We start from the raw sequence: 20,665 nt of genomic DNA, 5'->3' as shown, positions 1-20,665 counted from the left end.
CGAGATGGTACCACTGCACTCCAGCCTGGGTGACAGAGTGAAACTCCATCTCAACAACACCACCAACAACAAAGAAGATTAGATAATGAGTGTTCTATCTTACCAACTTCGCTCATGTCATCTACCAAAATAATTTCTTCCAGAAAATAGTGTGGCGTGAGGTTCATGACACTGGACACGGTCCGAAACAAGGCATTAAATTCTTCATTATAGAAGCAAATGACAATGCTGGCAGTCGGGAGGCGGGCTGGGTAATGTTTTTGAAGACACCTGCAGGCAGAAGCAATATGAAGAAAACAATCCATTTAAATGCCTTGGATGTTTTGTCATCTCGTTCAAACACTTCTCCTTATTTGCATCTTTTTGACTCTTTACTCCTTCAACTGATAATTATGGTAATAAGGTGACAGTACATCTAAAAACACAAAAATTTATTTAACTTCTTATGTTGTTCTAATATTTTCTGAATAATTTCCCCCTTATTAATGTCAGTAATAATTGTTCTTTCCTGAGACTGTGTTGATAATCTTAGTTCTATTTTAAACATAGTATAAACACAAATTATATTCATATATTAGCTTCTGTTATAAAAATGAATTAGTTTTATCTCTTTTTGTTTTGCTGTCACCATGGCAGAACAGATAAAAATGAATTACTAAGCTCGCATGTTGAAAAGTGTACATTAACTTTATTGTGCTGTCTTCAGAGAAAACTCCAACTTTACTCATATTTGTGCAGCCTGTTGCAACAAAAAAGTGTAGCAGATATGGTCTAATTGGATTTCTTCTGAATATTTGACAAAAATGCTTTATTTCATTTTTATTTATTTATTTTTTTTGAGATGGAGTTTCACTCTTGTTGCCCAGGCTGGAGTGTAATGGTGCCATCTTGGCTCACTGCAACCTCTGCCTCCTGGGTTCAAGCGATTTTCCTGCCTCAGCCTTCCGAGTAGCTGGGATTACAGGCGTGCACCACCATGCCTGGCTAATTTTTTATGTTTTTAGTAGAGACAGTGTTTTACCATGTTGGCCAGGCTGATCTTGAACTCCTGACTTCAGGTGATCCACCTGCCTCAGCCTCCCAAAGTGTTGGGATTACAGGCATAAGCCAATGTCCCTGGCCCCAAAATACTTTATTTGTGTGTGTGTGTCCATATAAGGGAAATATAGCAGCTAAATTCTGGAATTCTAGTAATATTAGTGATTATTATTTAGATTGATATATTCTTTGGTTGTATTCTGAAATATTTTGGTTGTAAATTAAAGAAATCTGCTGGAGCTAACTTTAGCAAAAGAAAGGGAGGTGTGGCTGGCGCAGTGGCTCATGCCTGTAATCCCAGCACTTTGGGAGGCCGAGGTAGGTGAATCTCCTGAGGTCAGGAGTTCGAGACCAGCCTGGACAACATGGAAAAATTCTGTCTTTACTAAAAATACAAAAATTAGCCAGATGTGGTGGTGTGCACTCGTAGTTCCAGCTACTTAGGAGGCTAAGGCAGAGAATTTCTTGAATCTGGGAGAGGGAAGTAGTAGTGAGCCAAGATCATACTATTGCCTCCAAAAAAAAAAAAAAGAAAGGAGAGAGAGAGAGAAAGAGAGAGAGAGAAAGAGAGAGAGAAAGAAAGAAAGAGAAAGGAAGGAAGGAAGGAAGGAAGGAAGGAAGGAAGGAAGGAAGGAAGGAAGAAAGAGAGAGATGTATCGTGAGCTGACCCAAATGTCTCACAGGACCTAGCAGCTGCAGCAGCTGGAGCCTCAAGGAGTGATTAGAACTAGAGGCTTAAATGACGTCTGGACACTCTCCATCTCTGCTTTTCTGTTTACATCTGGGAAAAACAGTAATAGCAATATCAACCTACCTCCAAGGGCTGTGAAGATGCAATGAATTAACACATCTACAACACTTAGAGCTGTGCCTGGCACGCAGTAAGTATTCAGATAGAAGGCGCATTACGTGATTATGATTCTTCCTCTGCAACTGGGCTTTTTCCACTTCTTTAGTGGGAAATGTGATTGACATCAGCATATCTTATAGGCAAGTACCCAAGGAGAAACTGGTGGGACTTTACCTTTTCCAAGATCAAATATTGACCGGAAAAGATTCATTGGCCCAGCTTGCCACAGGTGCCCCATCCCTGGGTTAATCAACTGGGGCCAGAAAATTGAGTTGAAATAAAAAAAATCATTGTTAGCACTGCAATCACACGGGAAGGGGGAAAAGCAGCGGGAAAGGAGTGCTGGGCAGGCAATCCTACGGGCATCCTGGACAGTCCCCTCAGGGTACTCACAAAATGAAGTCACCAGGGAAGGAGAGGGCCTTGTCCTGGTCTTCATTTTTATCCAAGACAAGATGAAGACAGAGAAGTCATGCCCACTGAGTGGAACTGACATCAGACTCAAGGGAATGCAGAGTCCGAGGGACAGGGCCAAGGAAGCACCGGAACAGATGGGAATGAGGGCACCTGCGCCGTCTGCACTTGTGTCTGTAACGGTGAGTGGGAAAATGAGGCTGTGCAGAAACATGTGGAAAAATAATTAAAAGGCTTAGATGGCTCACACCTGTCATCCTAGCACTTTGGGAGGCCAAGGCAGGCAGATCACCTGAGGTCAGGGGTTCGAGACCAGCCTGGCCAACATGGCGAAACCCCTTCTCTACTAAAAATACAAAAATTAGCTGGGCGTGGTGGTGCATGACTGTAATCCCAGCTTCTCAGGAGGCTGAGGCAGGAGAATCGCTTGAACCCAGAAGGCGGAGGTTGCAGTGAGCTGAGATCGCGCCACTGCACTCCAGCCTGGGCGGCAAATTGAAACTCTGTCTCAAAAAAATATTCTGGTAAGATCATTGAGTTGTGAAACAGAAAGTAGGAGAGAAAGAGAAAATATGATACTAGACTGAATTAATGGCAGGCCAATACCACGAATAAGAGAAGTGGTGGTCCAGGATGACTTCTGCTGCTAAAATCACATCTCTGATGTTATAGTCAGTCCTGGGTGTACCACTTTAAGAAAACTGGAAATAAACTGCGTCCCTTCAGTTTGATGTTGGTGGAGGAGCCTGAAACTCACATGAGGTCTCTTTAGACCCCCAAGAGAACCTGGTGTGTGTGGGTTTCTCAAAAATAGATCAACAAATGTTGCTGTGGTATGCTATAAAAACTTTCCTGGCCAGGTGCAGTGGCTCATGCCTGTAATCCCAGAACTTTGGGAGGCCAAGGTGGTTGGATCACCTGAGGTCAGGAGTTCGAGACCAGTCTGACCAACATGGTGAGACCCCATCTCTACTAAAAATACAAAAATTAGCCAGGTGTGGTGGTGCACACCTGTAATCCCAGCTACTCAGGAGGCTGAGGCAGGAGAACTGCTTGAACCCAGAGGCAAAGGTTGCAGTGAGCTGAGATCGTGCCAGTACACTCCAGCCCGGGCAACACAGCAAGATTCCGTCTCAAAAAATATGTATATGTAAGTGGGAAGATGAAATTTGAGTATTCTCATGGAGAATCTCATTAAGAATTTGCAGACTTCTGAAAATACATACATAAATCTCAATTTGAAAAACATGATTAAAAAAACAAGACCTAACTTATGCTGCCTATAAGAAACTCACTTCCCCTTTAAGGATATACAAGGATTAAAAGTGATGAGACGGAAAAAGATATTTCATGCCAATGGAAACCAAAACAGAGCAGAGGATACTTATACTGAAGTAAAACAGACAGTAAGTCAAAAACTGCAAAAAGAGATAGATAAAGCAGGTCATTTTATAGTGATAAGTGGCCCATTTCATCAAGAAGATATAACAATATTATATTGCCAGTTGGTAATATAATACCAAGATATAACATCAAGAAGACATATCTTAAATATATCTGCACCCAACATCAGAGAACCTAAATATATAAAGCAAATATTAATAATCTGAAGTGAGTGATAGACTGCAATAAAATAATAGTAGGGGACTTCAATACCCCATTACAACTATGTACAGATCATCCAGACAGAAAATCAATAAGGAAATACTGGGCTTCAACTATACTTTAGATCAAATGGACTTAACAGACACACATGAGCATTTTATCCAACAGCTGAAGAGCATATATTTCTTCTCTGGGGCACATGGAATATCCTCCAGGATTGATCAAATATTAGGCCACAGAACAAGTCTTAACAATTTAAGATTGAAATCATATCAAGTATCTTTTCTGACCACAATGGTATGAAACTAGAAATCAATAATGAGACAAATTTCAGAAAACTCACAAATATATGGAAATTAAACATGTTCCTAACCATCCAATGAGCCAAAGAAGAAATTTTTAAAAAGACATTAAAATGGAAATTAAAAATATCTTGACAAATAGAAATTAAAAAAAACATACCAAAACATATGGGATGCAGCAAAAGCAGTACTAAGTTTGGGGACTGTAGGAATAAACACCTATATCAAAGCAGAAGAAAGTTTCCAAATACACAACCTAATGTTATACCTGAAAGAATGAGAAAAAGACGAGCAGACTAAGCCCAAATTTAGTAAAAGAAAGAAAATGACAAAGATAAGTGCAGAAATAAATGAAATAGAGATTAGGAAAACAATAGAAAAGACAAATGAAACAAAGAGTTGGGTTTTTAAAAAGGATAAGCAAATTTGACAAACCTTTAGCTAGACTAATTAAGAAAAAAGAAGACTCAAAAAAACAGGACCAGAAGTGAAAGAAGAGACATAATCGATATCACAGAGAAACAGAGAATCATAAAAGACTACTATGAACAATTATATGCCAACAAATTGGATAACCTAGGAGAAATGAATAAATTCCCAGAAACATACAACCTATCAAGACTGAATCATGAAGAAACTGAAAATCTGAACAGACTGAAAATGAGTAAGGGCATTCAATCAGGAATAAAAATCTCTCACCAAAGAAAACTCCAGGACCTAATGGGTTCACTGCAGAATTTAATTAAAGAATAAATACCAATCCTTTTCAAACTCTTCCAAAAAATTAAGGAGGAAGAAACACTTCCAAACTCATTGTATGAGACCAAATTACATTTTTTAAAAAAAATAAGGCAAAGCTAAAATGAAAATTCCATTTAATGAAATAATATGGCTATTACAATAATGGCCAAAAATCTGGTTGGACTCCAGATAGTGGTAGCTACTCTCAGAAGTTAATTTTTAAACATAGTAGTGGGTTCTTTGTACAGAATTGAATTTCCTATTAAATAAGTTATATTTTAAATATTAAAACTGCCAAGTCCACTTTTCTTTTTGGACAAATCTCTCTAAACTTTGTTTTTCTGAATCATGTAATCATGTGATGGGGGAAGGGAAGCAAACGCAATCACACTATTTTAGAAGGTGAGATTTAGGGAGAACAAATGATGATACAGAGAGAAATTCATAACCTAAAAGATATTTTAAAATGGTGACCTTTGTAGTAAATATTCAGTTCTCTATATTAATACCATGTTCTATGGTTTGAGTAAATTTAAGTTTTTTATTTTATCATGACCCAGATACATTGTGTCGTCATGTACAAACTCCACGTCTCTTGAGTGTACCACATCATAAGTTATATTTGTGGCTTCAAATGTTTGCGTTGCACACAAGTTGCAACAAGGCAAAGTGGCCCCGCTTTCTCCTGTTTCATGGATATTCCTTAATGTAAGTACTTCTCATTTAGTTAAAGGAGAATATTGGCCCTTTTTGTCTAGAAACCATCAGAACTTAAAAGATACTAAAAACACATTAGCATATACACACTACAACATAGATGAACCTTGAGGGCATCATGCTAAGCAAAATAAGCCAGTCACAAAAAAGACAAATACTGTATGATTCCACTTACATGAGATACTTAATCAAATTCATAGACACACAAAGTAGAATGGTGACTGCCAGGAAGTGTTGGGGTTGGGAAATGGAGAGTTGTTGTTTATTGGGTACTGTATTACTTCATTTTCACACTGCTATAAAGATACCACCTGAGACTGGGTAATTTCTAAACAAAAGAGGTTTAATTGACCACAGTTCCACATGGTTGGGGAGGCCTCAGGAAACTTACAATCATGGCAGAAGGTGAAGGGAAGCAAGGTACATTTTACATGGCAGCAGGACAGAGAGCGAGCATGGGGGAAACTGCCACTTTAAAAACCATCAGGTCTCATGAGAACTCCCTCACTATCATGAGAACAGCATGGGGGAACCACTCCCATGATCCAATCACCTCCCTCCTGGCCCCTACCTCGACACATGAGGATTACAATTCAACATGAGATTTGGGTGAGGACACAGAGCCAAACCGTATCATTCTGCCCCGGCCCCTCCCAAATCTCATTTCACATTTCAAAACCAATCATGCCTTTCCAACAATCACCCAAAGTATTAACTCATTCCAGTATTAACCCAAAAATCCAAGTCCAAAGTCTCATCTGAGACAAGTCCCTTCCTCCTATGAGCCTGTAAAATAAAAAACAAGTTAGTTATTTTCAAGATATAATGGGGGTACAGGCATTGGGTAAATATTCCCATTCCAAATGGGAGAAATTGGCCAAAACAAAGGGGTCACAGGCCCCACGCAAGTCTGAAACCCAGCGGGGCAGACATTAAATCTTTTTTTTTTTTTTTTTTTTTTTTGTGAGACAGAGCTCGCTCTGTCACCTAGGCTGGAGTGCAGTGGTGCGAACTCGGCTTACTGCAACCTCTCCTGGCTAGGTTGAAGCAATTCTCCTGCCTCAGCCTCCTGAGTAGCTGGGACTATAGGCACGCGTCACCATGCCTGGCTAATTTTTTTCTTTTTTGTATTTTTCATAGAGACGGGGTTTCACCATGCTGGCCAGGCTGGTCTTGAACTCCTGACCTTGTGATCCACCTGCCTTAGCCTCCCACAGTGCCTGGCCCCTAAATTTTAAAGCTCTGAAATGATCTCCTTTGACTCCAAGTCTCACATCCAGGGCACACTGATGCAAGGGGTGGGCTCCCAAGGCCTTGGGCAGTTCTGCTCCTGTGGCTCTGCAGGGTATATCCCCCGCAGCTGCTTTCAAGGGCTGGTGTTGAGTGCCTGTAGCTTTTCCAAGTGCATGGTGTAAGCTGTCGGTGGATCTACCATTCTGGGGTCTCGAGGAAGGTGGTCCTCTTCTCACAGCTCCACTGGGCATTGCCCCAGTGGGGACTATGTTTGGTGTCTCCATCCCCACATTTCCCCTCTGCATTACCCTAGTAGAGGTTCTCCATGAGGGCTCTGCCCCTGCAGCAGGCTTCTGCCTGGACATCCAGGTATTTCCATATATCCTCTGAATTCTAGGTGGAGGCTCCCAAAGCTCAACTCTTGTCTTCTGTGCACCACAGGCCCAGCACCACATGGAAGCCACCAAGGCTTGGAGCTTGCAACCTCTGAAACCACAGCTTTAGTTGTACTTTGGCCCCTTTTGGCCATGGCTGGAGCTGGAGTGACTGGGACACAGGGCACCTTGTCCCAACGCTGCACAGAACATCAGGGTCCTGGGCCTGGCCAACAAAATCATTTTTCCTTCTAGCCTCTGGGCCTGTGACGGGAGGAGTTGCCATGAAGATCTCTGAAATGCCCTGGAGACATTTTCCCCATTGTCTTGGCTATTAACATTCAGCTGCTCATTACTTATGCAAATTTCTGCAGCTCGATTGGGCTTGAATTTCTCCCCAGAAAATGGGTTTTTCTTTTCTACCATATGGTCAGCTGCAAATTTTCCAAACCTCAAGTTCAAAGTTCCATAGATCTCTAGGGTAGGGGCAAAATGCCACCAGTCTCTTTGCTAAAGCATAACAAGAGTCACCTTTACTCCATTGCTCAACAAGTTCCTCATCTCCATCTGAGACCACCTCAGCCTGGACTTCACTGTCCTTATCACTATCAGCATTTTGACCAAAGCCATTCAACAAGTCTCTAGGAAATTCCAAACTTTCCCACATCTTCCTCTTTTCTTCTGAGACCTCCAAACTATTCTAACCTCTGCCTGTTACCCAGTTCCCAAGTTGCTTCCACATTTTTAGGTATCTTTATAGCAGTGCCCTGCTCCTGGTACCAATTTTCTGCATTAATCCATTTTCACACTGCTATAAAATTTCTACCTGAGACTGGTTAATTGCTAACAAAAGAGGTTTAATTGACTCAGTTCCACATGGCTGGGAAGCCTCAGGAAACTTACAGTCATGGTGGAAGGTGAAGGGAAAGCAAGGCATGTCTTACATGGTGGCAGGAGAGAGAGAGAGAATGCAGGGGAAACTGCTACTTTTAAAATCATCAGGTCTCATGAGAACTCCCTCACTATCATGAGAACAGCATGAGAGAAACCACCCCCATGATCCAATCACCTTCCAACAGGTCCCTCCCTTGACACCTTGGATTACAACTCAAGATAAGATTTGGGTGGGGACATAGAGTCAAACCATATGAGGTACAGAATTTCAGTTTGGGATGTAAGAGAGTTCTGGAGATGGATGGTATCGATGGCTGCACAATGTGAATGTCTGTATTGTACATTTAAAAAGGATTAAAATGGCAAATTTTATGTTATGTGTATTTTATCACATAACATAATGATTATGTTAATCATTAACATAATAATTATTAATACAACAATTGAAGGAACAATTTTTTTGAAAAAAGCAAATTTTGGGGAATAAAAGGTAGCTGTCCAGAGCATTTTCTATCAGGAATGAATGACCCTTTGGCCAGAAGCCCTTATTGGTGATTTAATAAACAGATCTGTGGGTAACTCAATTCTTGGAAACCTCTAGAACACATTTTGTGCCCACGAAGAAGATATTCTCTACACTATAAGAATTAGAATCTTGAAATAGAATGTTGACATTATCTGACTTCAAGTCCTAAAAATAGGAATCTATAACATTTCTAGCATGATAAAATTAAAATCTGGTTAGTAACGGTTTTTTATCTATCTATCTATCATCTATCTATCTATCTATCTATCTATCTATCTATCTATCTATCTATCGAATGAGAGAAAGAGAGAGAGAACATACATTTTACTCCTGGTATCTGGCACTTCTCTTTCGATGCCCAAGCTTCTACTGATAATCACATTAAATCCATATTTTAAAAGTTCTTTATGAAGTTCTGGGTTTGTATGGTTAAAATCCATACCTGCAAGAAAATGTAATTAGAGTCATATAAGTAAAGGCTTACTAGCAGTGATGCAGGAAAGGAAAGATCTAGAATAACCAAAACAATTTTTTAAAAGAACCAGAATATAATTCAGAAATCGATCTGTGCAAAAATGGTCAAGTAATTCTTGGTAAAGGTGGGTGTTTTAGTACGTTTTGCATTGCTATAAAGAATACCTGAGGCTGGGTAATTTACAAAGAAAAGAGATTTATTTGGCTCACAGTTCTGCAGGCTGTGCAAGAAGCATTGAGCCGACATCTGCCCCTGGTGGGGGCCTCAGGAAGCTTCCAATCTTGGCAGGAGGTAAAGGGGAAACAGGCAGGTCACGTGGCGAGAGAGGGAGCAAGGAACGGGGGATGCCAGGCTTTTGAAACGACCAGCTTTTCCATGAGCTAATAGAAGGAGAGCTCATTACTGTAGGCAGGCACCAAGCCATTCATGAGGGATCTGGCCACATAACCCAAACACATCCTGCCAGGCTCCACATTCAACATTGTGGGACAACTTTCAACACGAGACATGGAGGGATAAATATTCTGATTGTATCAGTGGGGAAAGGGAAGTTTATCAACAAATGGTGTTGGATCAACTGGATTATCTGTAGAAAATAACCTATATGTGATGGTCCATTTTCAATTCCAAGTGGCTTAGTATAGGTTTAAGCAGGCTACATGGAAATAGAGAGATAAAGAGGCAGAATGTACTGAGCCACCCCCACCCCCGCCCCTTCCTGCTTTCCCTTTCACCCAGCAGCCAGGCGTCTATTGGTGGGGACCCCCTCAACTACCCCCTCCCCACCCACCAAAGAATTTAGTTTTGGGGCCGGGCGCGGTGGCAAATGCCTGTAGTCCCAGCACTTTGGGAGGCCGAGGTGGGTGGATCACGAGGTCAGGAGATCGAGACCATCCTGGTTAACATGGTGAAACCCCGTCTCCTACTAAAAATACAAAAAAATTAGCCGGGCGTGGTGGCGGGCGCCTGTAATCCCAGCTACTCGGGAGGCTGAGGCAGGAGAATGGCGTGAACCCAGGAGGAGGAGCTTGCAGTGAGCCGAGACCGCGCCACTGCACTCCAGCCTGGGTGACAGAGCGAGACTCCGTCTCAAAAACAAAACAAAACAACAAAAAAAAAGAATTTAGTTTTGGTTAGCTTGCAACATAGGTAATTCTACCCTTTCTTATCAGCTAAGTGCAGCCACTAGGGCCATAAGTCAAATGTTTGAAGAATCCTGAGAGAGTTGCAATGCATTGTGGGCTGCAATAAAATACAGCAGAAAGACCCTAAAGAACATACTTGAAGCCCCTGCTTAACAATCAATAGGCGACGTCCGGGAAGATCGTGACCCCATAGCACTCCGTCTATGAGGAACCAGGGAGGGATCTGCGCACTAGGGGATACGTTGCTGGTTGAAACTGTGCTGGGTGTGTCTGCGTACCAGACACCCAATCTTGCATCACCGCCATTAAAAGTCTCACTTTCACTATTCTCCCGGTCTCTGAGTCCATTCATTGGGTTTGGATGCACGAGTTTGTGTCTCACAATATCCATATGGAAAATATGAGCATTTATTCTTACCTCACATCATCACAACAATCAACTCAAAATAGATCATGGCCCTAATGTGAAACCTAAAACTTTAAATTCATTTCCAAAAGAAAACATAGAATGAAATCTTTGTGAACTTGAGGTAAGCAAAGGTTTCTCAGATGAAACATAAAAACCATAAATCATACAAGAAAATGGGATGAATTGAACAGCACCAAAATGTAACATTGTGAGGCATTTTGGGGACTTGTGAAATAAAAAACCGAAAATTTTAAAATGTAAAATTGTGCTTTTTGAATAACGCCATTAAACAGAATAAAAAGACAAGCTATAGATTTGTCCAAAACATTTGAAACTCACGTATCAAGAAACTTGAATTTAGAATATATAAAGAAGTCTTAAAAATTAAGAAGAAAAACATCCCATTTAAAAATAGACAAAAGACTCCAAAAGATACTTCACAAAAGAAGATATATGAGTGGTTATTAAGCACATGAAAAGGTGCTCACAATCATTAGTCATCAGGGAAATACAAATTAAGACCAAAGTGATGGCTTTACTCACCCATCAGAATAACTAAAATTTAAAAACTGGACCATGTCAAGTGTTGGCAAGGATCCAGAGAAAATGGATTCTCGTACACTCATATAAAGTGGCCCAGCTACTTTGGGAAGCAGTTTGGCCATCCCAATACTTGTTTCACTTGGCAGAGGGTCAGGTTCTACTCACATCCCAGAAGGCAACACTGTCCCCCTGGCACTCACCCTTGGTTTGCTGTTTCTCTCCTTTCTGTCACCATCTGAGTGGTAAGACTGAGAGCCAGAATTAGGGTGTGACCTCGGGGAAATGAGCAGGAGAACTGCCAAGGGGCTGTCGTGTGTCACACGCTGGAGTAGTGCTTAGGGTAGGGTTTCAGGCCCACACCTACCTAGTCATCTAGTGGGAGGGCCGTTCAGAGCAGGGATCCACAGAAATAGTAGGCCTGTGTGTTAAGGCTTTAATTTCTACTCTTATTTTCTTCATCTTTCTTTGGGTTTATTTTGTTAAACTAGGTCTTCATATTTGTATTTTATTTATTTATTTTTTTTTGAGACAGCATCTCACTCTGTTGCCCAGGCTGGAGTGCAGTGGCCCAATCATAGCTCACTGTAACCTTGAATTCCTGGGCTCAAGCGATCCTTCCACCTCAGCTCTCCAAGTAGCTGGGACTACAGGCATGCACCACCACACCTGGCTAGTTTTTATTACTATTTTTGTTGAGTTGGGTCTTGCTATGTTCCCCAGGCAGGTCTTGAACTCCTGGCCTCAAGTGATCCTCCTGCCTTGGCCTCCCAAAGTGTCAAGATTACATGTGAGTGTCAAGATTACATGTGAGCCACCATGCCTGGCAAAACTAGGTCTTCATGTGTGGGAACATGGGAAAATAATCTTACAAACATAGTGATGAGGGACAAAAGCAAATTCCAAAAAGATATGTGTATCAGAGTACCTAAAAATATATTAAAAATATAGAACACAATATTTTGCTTAGGGATAATATACAGAGGAAGTGGAAAGACATGCATGAGAAAACACACATCAATTCAGGTCAGACAACCTCTGAGGGTGGCGTGGGGACGGGAGGGAGGTAGAGTTTTTACTGTACTATTACAACTTATTTCTTGGAAAAACAGAAAGCTATCTGAAGCAAATATAGCAAAACTATATTTAAAATGATAAATTTAAGTGGTAAATACACACATACTTGTTTTATTATTTTCTATGTATAGATATATACAGGTATATAAAATAATTTTTAACTTAAAAAGTAAATTGCTTTAAAAAGGATATTCTCATACTCTTCCAAATATTAAATATTGTTGTATATTTTCCCCTTCAAATGGCTAATGGAAAAAAATTCAAATACTTACCTAACACAGACTTTGCTTTATCTTCATCAGTCCTTTTGACTATTACATGCGGTTTTAGTGTTTGCTCTGAGCCATAGATAATTTGCTGATGCACTTTTTTTCCAGGGGACCAAGCTGACAGAGGCTCCTGGCTTTTCTTCTGCCGGTTGCTCACATGATTATGGTGCAAATATATGAATAACAGAGCTGTCCAGATCCCAAATGTCAAGGACCCATAGAATAAACATTGAATTATGGCATTTCTCATTGTAAATCTAGCATCTTCAAAGGTCCATTTTTCAATTTCCTAAATCAGAATGATTTAAGAGAAGCAGTATTAGATATTCCAATGGTTTGTAGATCACCTACTTGGCTTAAATTCCATTTTTAGTGTTTTAAAAACAATCACATCGATGGTCCTTATCATATACATAAAGTGTGTCCTTATTTCTATTAGCACAAATTCCTAAAACTGATATTCCTAAGATTACTTAACATCAAAATGTATAACATGCTTATAAAACATACGGTGTCATTTCAAGTCATTGGCCCATACTCGTGTACATATAGGAAATGCCATCAAAGAAGTCTTACTCATCCCTTATCCATATCCAATCCACCTTGCAGTGACAGTATGGATCTCTAAAAAATCTGATTTGACATCAAGCAGCTTGTTAAAAATGTAAAAACACACAATATCGCATGCTGGAAATAAAGGGAGCAATGAGTACTGTGGCCCACCGCTGATGGATGGGACAATGTACAATCGTTTTGGCAATATCTAGTCATGCTGAAGATATGTATATGATACGATGAAGCAGTTCCATCCTTAGGGATATATCCTAAAGAGACTCATAAGTTGCAGCTCTCATCTAAAGAGATGTATCATGAGACAGGTACAAGAATGTTTATTGAAGTAATGTTTGTCATAGTGAAAACTAGACACTGGCCGGGCATGGTGGCTCATGCCTGTAATCCCAGTATTTTGGGAGGCCAAGGTGGGTGGATCACCTGAGGTCAGGAGTTTGAGACCAGCTTGGCCAATATGGTGAAATCCTGTCTCTACCAAAAATACAAAAAATTAGCCGGGCATTGTGGCAGGCGCCTGTGATCCCAGCTACTCCGGAGGCTGAGGCAGGAAAATCGCTTAAACCTGGGAGGCGGAGGTTGCAGTGAGCCAAGATCGCACCACTGCACTCCAGCCTGGGCAACAAGAATGAAACTCCGTCTCAAAAAAAAAAAAAAAAGAAAGATAGAAAAGAAAAAAAGAAAACTAGATGCAACTGAAGTTTCCCTCAACAGGAGAACTAATAAAGTGAGGCTACTCTTTCATTGATGGAAATGAATCAGCTGGAGCTATGTGTACTAGTGCTGTAAAGTCTAAAAAACATCATGTGCAAAAAGCGAGTAGGGTGTGATATAAATCTGGAAAACATGAAAAGCAGTGCAATTGTTTATGGGTACACCAATATGTAGCAAATGCATGGGAAAAAATGCATGTGAATGATGTACACAAATTTACATAATAGTGATTTTATATATATATATGTATATATATATATACATGATAGTGAATTTACGTAACAGTGATTACCTCCATGGTGCGGGGGAGGAGAATAAAGAACTCCTACTGTATTCTTTTTTTTTTTTTTTTTTTTTTTTTTTTGAGACTGGGTCTCACTCTCCTCACCCAGGCTAGAGTGCAGTGGCACAAACATGGCTCACTGCAGCCTTGACCTTCTGGGCTCAAGTGATCTTCCTACCTCAGCTTCCTGAATAGCTGACACCACAGGTACATGCCACCACACGTGGCTAATTATTATTATTATTTTTTTTTGATATAGACAAGGGCTCACTATGTTGCCCAGGCTGGCCTCGAACTCCTGGGCTCAAGCAATTCTGCCGTCTTAGCCTCACAAAGTGTTGGGATTACAGGTGTGAGCCACCATATCCAGCCTCCTACTGTTAATACTGATTTTTTTTAAAAAGCTCTGAAGAAAATGTGGCAAAATGATGTGATTTGATTGAGCTTGATAAATGAGAACACAGAGTGCTCATGATATTTTTCTCTATATTTTCCTTCTGTTTGAAATTGTAATTTATTTTAAAAAGAAAGAAGAAAGTCTTGAGAGGTTTCCTTTAAAGATGATAGATTGAATGTGTGTGTGTCTTCTCTCCCTCTTGACTCAACTGTGAATAAGAATAAAGCTAAAAACTCTAATGGGAAAAGAGAGTGGTAGAGGGAACAATGCACTTCAGATTTTAACACGTTTGGAGGAAAGAACGTTATGGGACGCGCGGTAACAATTTGGAAAGACAGAGGACTCTGATGTGGAAACAAGGCTACTAACCCTGGAGCGGCCTGGGGCTTGGAGGCCCCTGGTGAGTCAGTGGACACATGGCTGCGGGCTTGGGGAAAGCCACATGTTAGTATTCAGAATAGTCAGCTCTCTTTGCCCAGCCCTGGGCAGCAAAATCCAGGCAGGAGTCAGAGTGGTTTCTTCTTTGGAGAAGTAGACTGGTAGAGGCTAAGCCTCTACAAAGGAAAGCTTGGGGCTAAAACCAAGAGTGTCACTCAGAATATGTGGATGTGGAGTGTCTGGGTCCATCTCTCTGTCCTCTTTCCTTCCTCCCACACAGGATCCCGGCTGCCAGGTTGCTATGTCTGAGGTCGGACTGATAGGAGAATCGTTCTGGGATGAGAAGACAGGGCCTGGAGAAAAGACTTCCACATGCTGAAATGTAAGAGCTTCCAGTAAGGCCGCCGGCTCCCTGGGTTGTTCCCCTGAAGACAGCACACCTGTGGCCAAGGTCGGCCTAACACTCAGCGATTCCAATCAGCTGGTTGGCATCTCACTTTGGGATTGGAATCTGTATTAGTCTATTTTTACGATGCTGATACAGATATCCAAGGCTGGGTAATTTACACAGGAAAAAGGGCTAAATGGACTTACAGTTCCACGTGGCCGGGGAGGCCTCACAATCAGGGTGGAAGGCAAGGAGGAGCAAGCCACACCTTCATGGATGGCAGCAGGCAAAGAGAGAGTTTGTGCAGGGAAATTCCCGTGATAGGACCATCAGATCTCGTGAGACTTACTCACTCTCACGGGAACAACATGGGAAAGATCTGCCCCCGCTCATTCAATGACCTACCCCTGGGTTCCTCCCACAGCACGTGGGAATTCAAGATGTGATTTGGGTGGGGACACAGCCAAACCATATCAGAATCGAATGCTGTAATGAACGGAACTGTGTCCCCCTGCAACTCACACGTGGAAGCACCAAGCCCCAGTGCGACTGTATCTGGAGACAGAGCTTTTAAAGAGGTGATTATGATTATATGAGGTCACACGGTGGGCCCAATTCCAATAGGACCAGCGTCCTTATGGGAAGAGGAAGAGTCCCCAGGCAGGTGCTTGCACAGAGAAAAGGCCGGTGAGGGCACAGCGGGAAGGCAACCACCTGCAAGCCCTGAAGACAGGCCTCGGGGAAACCAAACCTGCCGGCAGCTGGATGCCGACTCCAGCCTCCATAACTGTGGGAAAATCAGTGTTGGCCAGGCCTCCCAGTCTGCTGGACTTGGTTATAGCAGCCGGAGCTGACTCCTACAGCTGCCGAGGATTGCCTGAGACATTTGAGGAAAGCCTCCAGAAAGAAAGAAAATGCAAATAGAACCAGAAAGGGGAAGAAAGAAATGAGAACTTTGAAAGTATCAAAACATTGATGTTGGTTGCTCAGAGAGATCAAAGAAGGTGCTACACTCATACAACCAGAGAAACAGGCTATGAAAAAGAAACATTGAGAGAATAAAAAGGGGAAGCTGCAATTTAAAACATGATTGTTCACATTTAAAAATTAGAATAAATGGCCGGGTGCAGTGGCTCATGCCCGTAATCCCAGCACTTTCAGAGGCTGAGGTGGGCGGGTCACTTGAGATCAGGAGTTGGAGACCAGCTTGGCCAACATGGTGAAACCCTATCTCTACTAAAAATACAAAGATTAGCTGGGCATGATTGCCCACGTCTATAATCCCAGCTACTCGGGAGGCTGAGGCACGAGAATGGCTTGAACCCGGGAGGCCGAGGTTGCAGTGAGCCTAGATCGTGCCACTGCACGTCAGCCTGGGCAACACAGTGAGACTCTGTCTCAAAATAAAGAAATACATAATAAAAATCATTAGAAAAATGGTGGGAAAGGAATATTTTGAAGTGCACAAGAAAATGGCAGAGGGAAGCCTAAGAGAAAGTTGAGACCTGTGGTGTTTCATTCTAGAAGGTAGAAAGAACATTTACCCAGTAATGAGTTCCACAAAGTGACGAGAGAAAAATGGAGAGGAAATTGTCAACGCAATCATACAAACATTTCCAGAACTAAAGGGGCCCACAGAATGCCCCATATAATGAATGAGACGAGAAAGAGTGTCAAAATGACATCAAACTTCTCAACGGCAACACTGGATTCTGAAACTATAGATAAACAGCGTGAAAATTTTATGTTACATGATATTCAACCTAGAATTCTCGATCTAGTCAAAATTTAATCAAGCTTGGGAGTGGAATAAAAATATTTTCAGGTATGTAAAGGGCTCAGGAAAATTACTCTCCATGTATTCTTTTTTGGGAAACTACCTGTGGATTGCAAATGGCAATAAAGGAAAAAGCAAATAAAGAAGACTTGGGCTGGGCGCAGTGGCTCACGCCTGGAATCCCAGCACTTTGGGAGGCCAAGGTGGTTGGATCACTTGAGGTCAGGAGTTCGAGACCAGCCTGGCCAACATGGTGAAACCCTGTCTCTACTAAAAATACAAAAATTAGCTGGGCATGGTGGTGGGCTCCTGTAATCCCAGCTACTTGGGAGGCTGAAGAGAATCGCGTGAACCTGGGAAGTGGAGGTTGCAGTGAGCTGAGATCATGCCACTGCACTCCAGTCTGGGAGATAGAGCAAGACTCTGTCTATTAAACAAACGAACAAAAAAAACAAAACCCAGACATGGACCCAGGACATTGAATGCAACCCCGTTGAAAGGAAGAGTATGTGGGATGGAGAAGTTTAGGTAGATGATGCAGCTGATGGTAAAAATTAAGGAACAGTATTTACAGAATGGTAAGATGCAAACACTGATTACTGCATTAACCAAAAAAAAAAAAAAAAATCACACAAACTTTTTTAAGGAAAAATAAACTAGAAGAAATGGAGGTCATGTAATAAAAATGAAGTTGATGTATAAAATTAATCAAAAAATAGAAGTCTAAGAACTCCGTTTAAAATATGAAGGTGGGCCAGGCTCTGTGGCTCATGTCTGTAATCCCAGCACTTTGGGAAGTTGAGGTGGGTGGATCACAAGGTTAGGAGTTCAAGACCCAGGAGTTCAAGACCAGCCTGACCAACATAGTAAAACCCTGTCTCTACTGAAAATACAAAAATTAGCCGGGCATAGTGGCATGCGCCTGTAATCTCAGCTACTTAGGAGGCTGAGGCAGGAGAATCGCTTGAACCCAGGAGTTGGAGGTTGCAGTAAGCCGAGATTGCGCCACTGCACTCCAGCCTGGGCAAAAACAACAAAAAAAAGAAGGTAACTGTCATAAGAAACAGATTGAAGAGTCAAAAGTGATTGTAAGAGGGAGTTGAACTGGGGGCTGGGCAGGAATTGGGCAGGGACCTGCTGATTTTCTTTATAAGATTTTGTTTTTATTTTATTTTTTATATGTATGCATTACACTGAAAAATATTTTTAAAATAAAGATTTTCTAAACAGATTAGAAATGCAAACAAACCATATCAAACAGCATGGATACAGGTAAACACAAGAATACATCAGCCACTTGTCCCCTGGACCCTGCCCCTTTCCATCACATGTCATCCGTCCACCTGGGAAAGGTAATCCCTGAAATGAGCCTTAGGCCCTGCAGGTCAGTCCAAGCTCTAGGACCCTCAGCTTCTGTCCCCCTTCGACCCACACTCTGATTTGCTCAAGTATCCTCTTGGCCTTTGAACATTTAGTGTTGTCTCCCATTTTTGTCCTCTCTCTGACTTGAGAACAGAATTTGGCTTGTACAGTTTTGTTTTGAGAAAGGGTCTAGCTCTGTCACCCAGGCCGGAGTGCAGTGGTGCAATCTTGGCTCACTGCAGCCTTGACCTACCTCCCTGGCTCAAGTGATCCTCCCACCTCAGCCTCCCAAGTAGTTGGGACTATGGGCGCCCACCACCACACTCGGCTAGTTTTCGTATTTTTTTGGTAGAGATGGCATTTTGCCATGTTACCCAGGCTGGTTTCGAACTCCTGAGCTCAAGCAATCTGCCTGCCTTGGCCTCCCAAGGGATAATCCCAAAGTGCTGGGATTACAGGCGTGAGCCCCTGGGCATGGCCTTGTTTTGTTGCTGGGATTACAGGCGTGAGCCCCTGTGCCTGGCCGTGTTTTGTATGTGAGTTGGTGTCTCCCTCTGTCACCCAGGCTGGAGTGCAGTTGGCATGATCATAGCTCACTGCAACCTCGAACTCCTGGCTTCAAGTGATCCTCTGTCTTTGGCCTCCCAAAGTGCTGGAGCTATAGGCACAAGATTGCTTGGCTTTGACTTCTATGGTTTTGACCTTAGGCATGTCCCAGGAACTGGCTTGCATATACATTGTAGCTTCAGTAGGAAACCCACGCTGCTTGACAGAACCTGGTATCCAGAATAATTCCGTGGCATCAAGCCACCAGAACAGGACATTGTCCCCTCAAAGAGACTTGAACACACCTGGACAAAATGTCTTCTACCTGGGATGCTGTGCTGCTGCTACCCAGACACCGCCTTCAGGGCAGAGACACCCATTCTCCCAGCTGCCATGAGAAGTAGCTGGCACAGGCTCACAGCCCATGACCAAGGCAAGCCGCTTTGCCCAAGTGTCCCCCTCCCTGGGGATCTCACATTCAAAGACTGGTCAATGGGTGCAGCTCCCTTGTCTGTCTGGGGGGACTCTGGAGAGCCCTCAGCGCAAGCTGCCTGTGGGGTGGGCAGAGTCTCTTCTGGAAACTGCATCGCCATCTAGCCTCTTCCTCTGATTGAACCTATTTGTGTCCCTGCCTTGCAGTGTTTGTCCCCATATCTGCTCCTAATAAAATTTTCCATGCAAATCTTAGTCTAAGAGTCTTTTTCCTGGGGAACTTGACCTAGTATGACAGTTGCTAATGGTCCAGGAAAATAGGCTGTAAAGGGGATTTTAGGGCTAAGCCACCCTCCAGGTGGCTGGCCCTGAGCATCCCATTGTTGGTGGAAAGGTGGTGTTCTGAAAGCCCCTGGCATACTATGGCTGATATGTGCTTGTTAAAATCTCACTGGCTGTGAATCAGGATGGAATATAGGTGGAAAGGAATGTTCTGGTTGGTGCACTTGACTGAGGAACAGGGAGGAGCAATTGTAAATATTACAGGGTAGATGGCTATTGTCGGATGCTATGGTTGCATTTGAAAAAGGCAAGGAAGGCTGAGGGTGGTAATTAGCAATTTAAAGCAAAATATCAGAGTCAGAGGCCATTGATAGCATATGAAGGATCTCATTTCCTATAACCTAAGGGCGAGGAGAGCTGAGGGTCATGCCCAGGGCCTGATTATCAGGGTGGCAGAGCTCCAGGGCAGGTTGAATGATCAAGCCTGACTGGTCTTCTATCCAGGGAAGGAGGGAGGCTCTTACACTTGGGATGGGCATGTCTGGGTAGAGACACGCCAGAGACCTGGAAGGCCCAGGTCCACAGGAACCCTCTGAGCCTACAGAAATGGCCCGCTGCTCCCCAATAAAGCTAGCTCTCCTTCTCTGCTTTGCAGGGCAACACGTGCCCTGCCTCAGGACCTTCCCCCCAGTACTCTCCTGGCCACCAGATCAATAAGTAGGGTCACATTACAACTTAGCCTGTGTGGGAAAGTGCTGCCCTGCTAAGGGAAGAAGGAGAGTGTTCCCAAAGGAGCTGCAGAATGAGCCATCTTGAACCAGCAGGCACCCAGGGTGCACATATGGGACTGAGTCCAGAGGATACGGACTAAGGGAGAGGGAATGCAAAGTTGGATTCAGGAGCATTTATTACAACAGAAATATCCCC

General features: G+C 42.6%; 1 protein-coding gene across 1 annotated transcript in view; it reads right to left on the bottom strand.

The window, feature by feature from the left end:
• Positions 1 to 20,665, bottom strand: part of GALNTL5 (polypeptide N-acetylgalactosaminyltransferase like 5) — a 57,025-nt gene that overhangs the window by 33,224 nt on the left and 3,136 nt on the right. The window contains exons 2-4 of the mRNA XM_003270941.4: positions 12,613 to 12,898; positions 9,016 to 9,136; positions 104 to 270 (exon numbers count right to left, since the gene is read on the bottom strand). Coding sequence (XP_003270989.1) covers positions 104 to 270; positions 9,016 to 9,136; positions 12,613 to 12,859 — 535 coding nt within the window. The 5' untranslated portion in view covers positions 12,860 to 12,898. The remainder of the gene's footprint in view (positions 1 to 103; positions 271 to 9,015; positions 9,137 to 12,612; positions 12,899 to 20,665) is intronic.

This window comes from Nomascus leucogenys, chromosome 13 (genome assembly GCF_006542625.1).
Source record: "Nomascus leucogenys isolate Asia chromosome 13, Asia_NLE_v1, whole genome shotgun sequence".
NCBI lineage: Eukaryota > Metazoa > Chordata > Mammalia > Primates > Hylobatidae > Nomascus > Nomascus leucogenys.
Note: the sequence above shows the minus strand (reverse complement) of the source record. Positions and strands in the feature narration are given on the sequence as shown.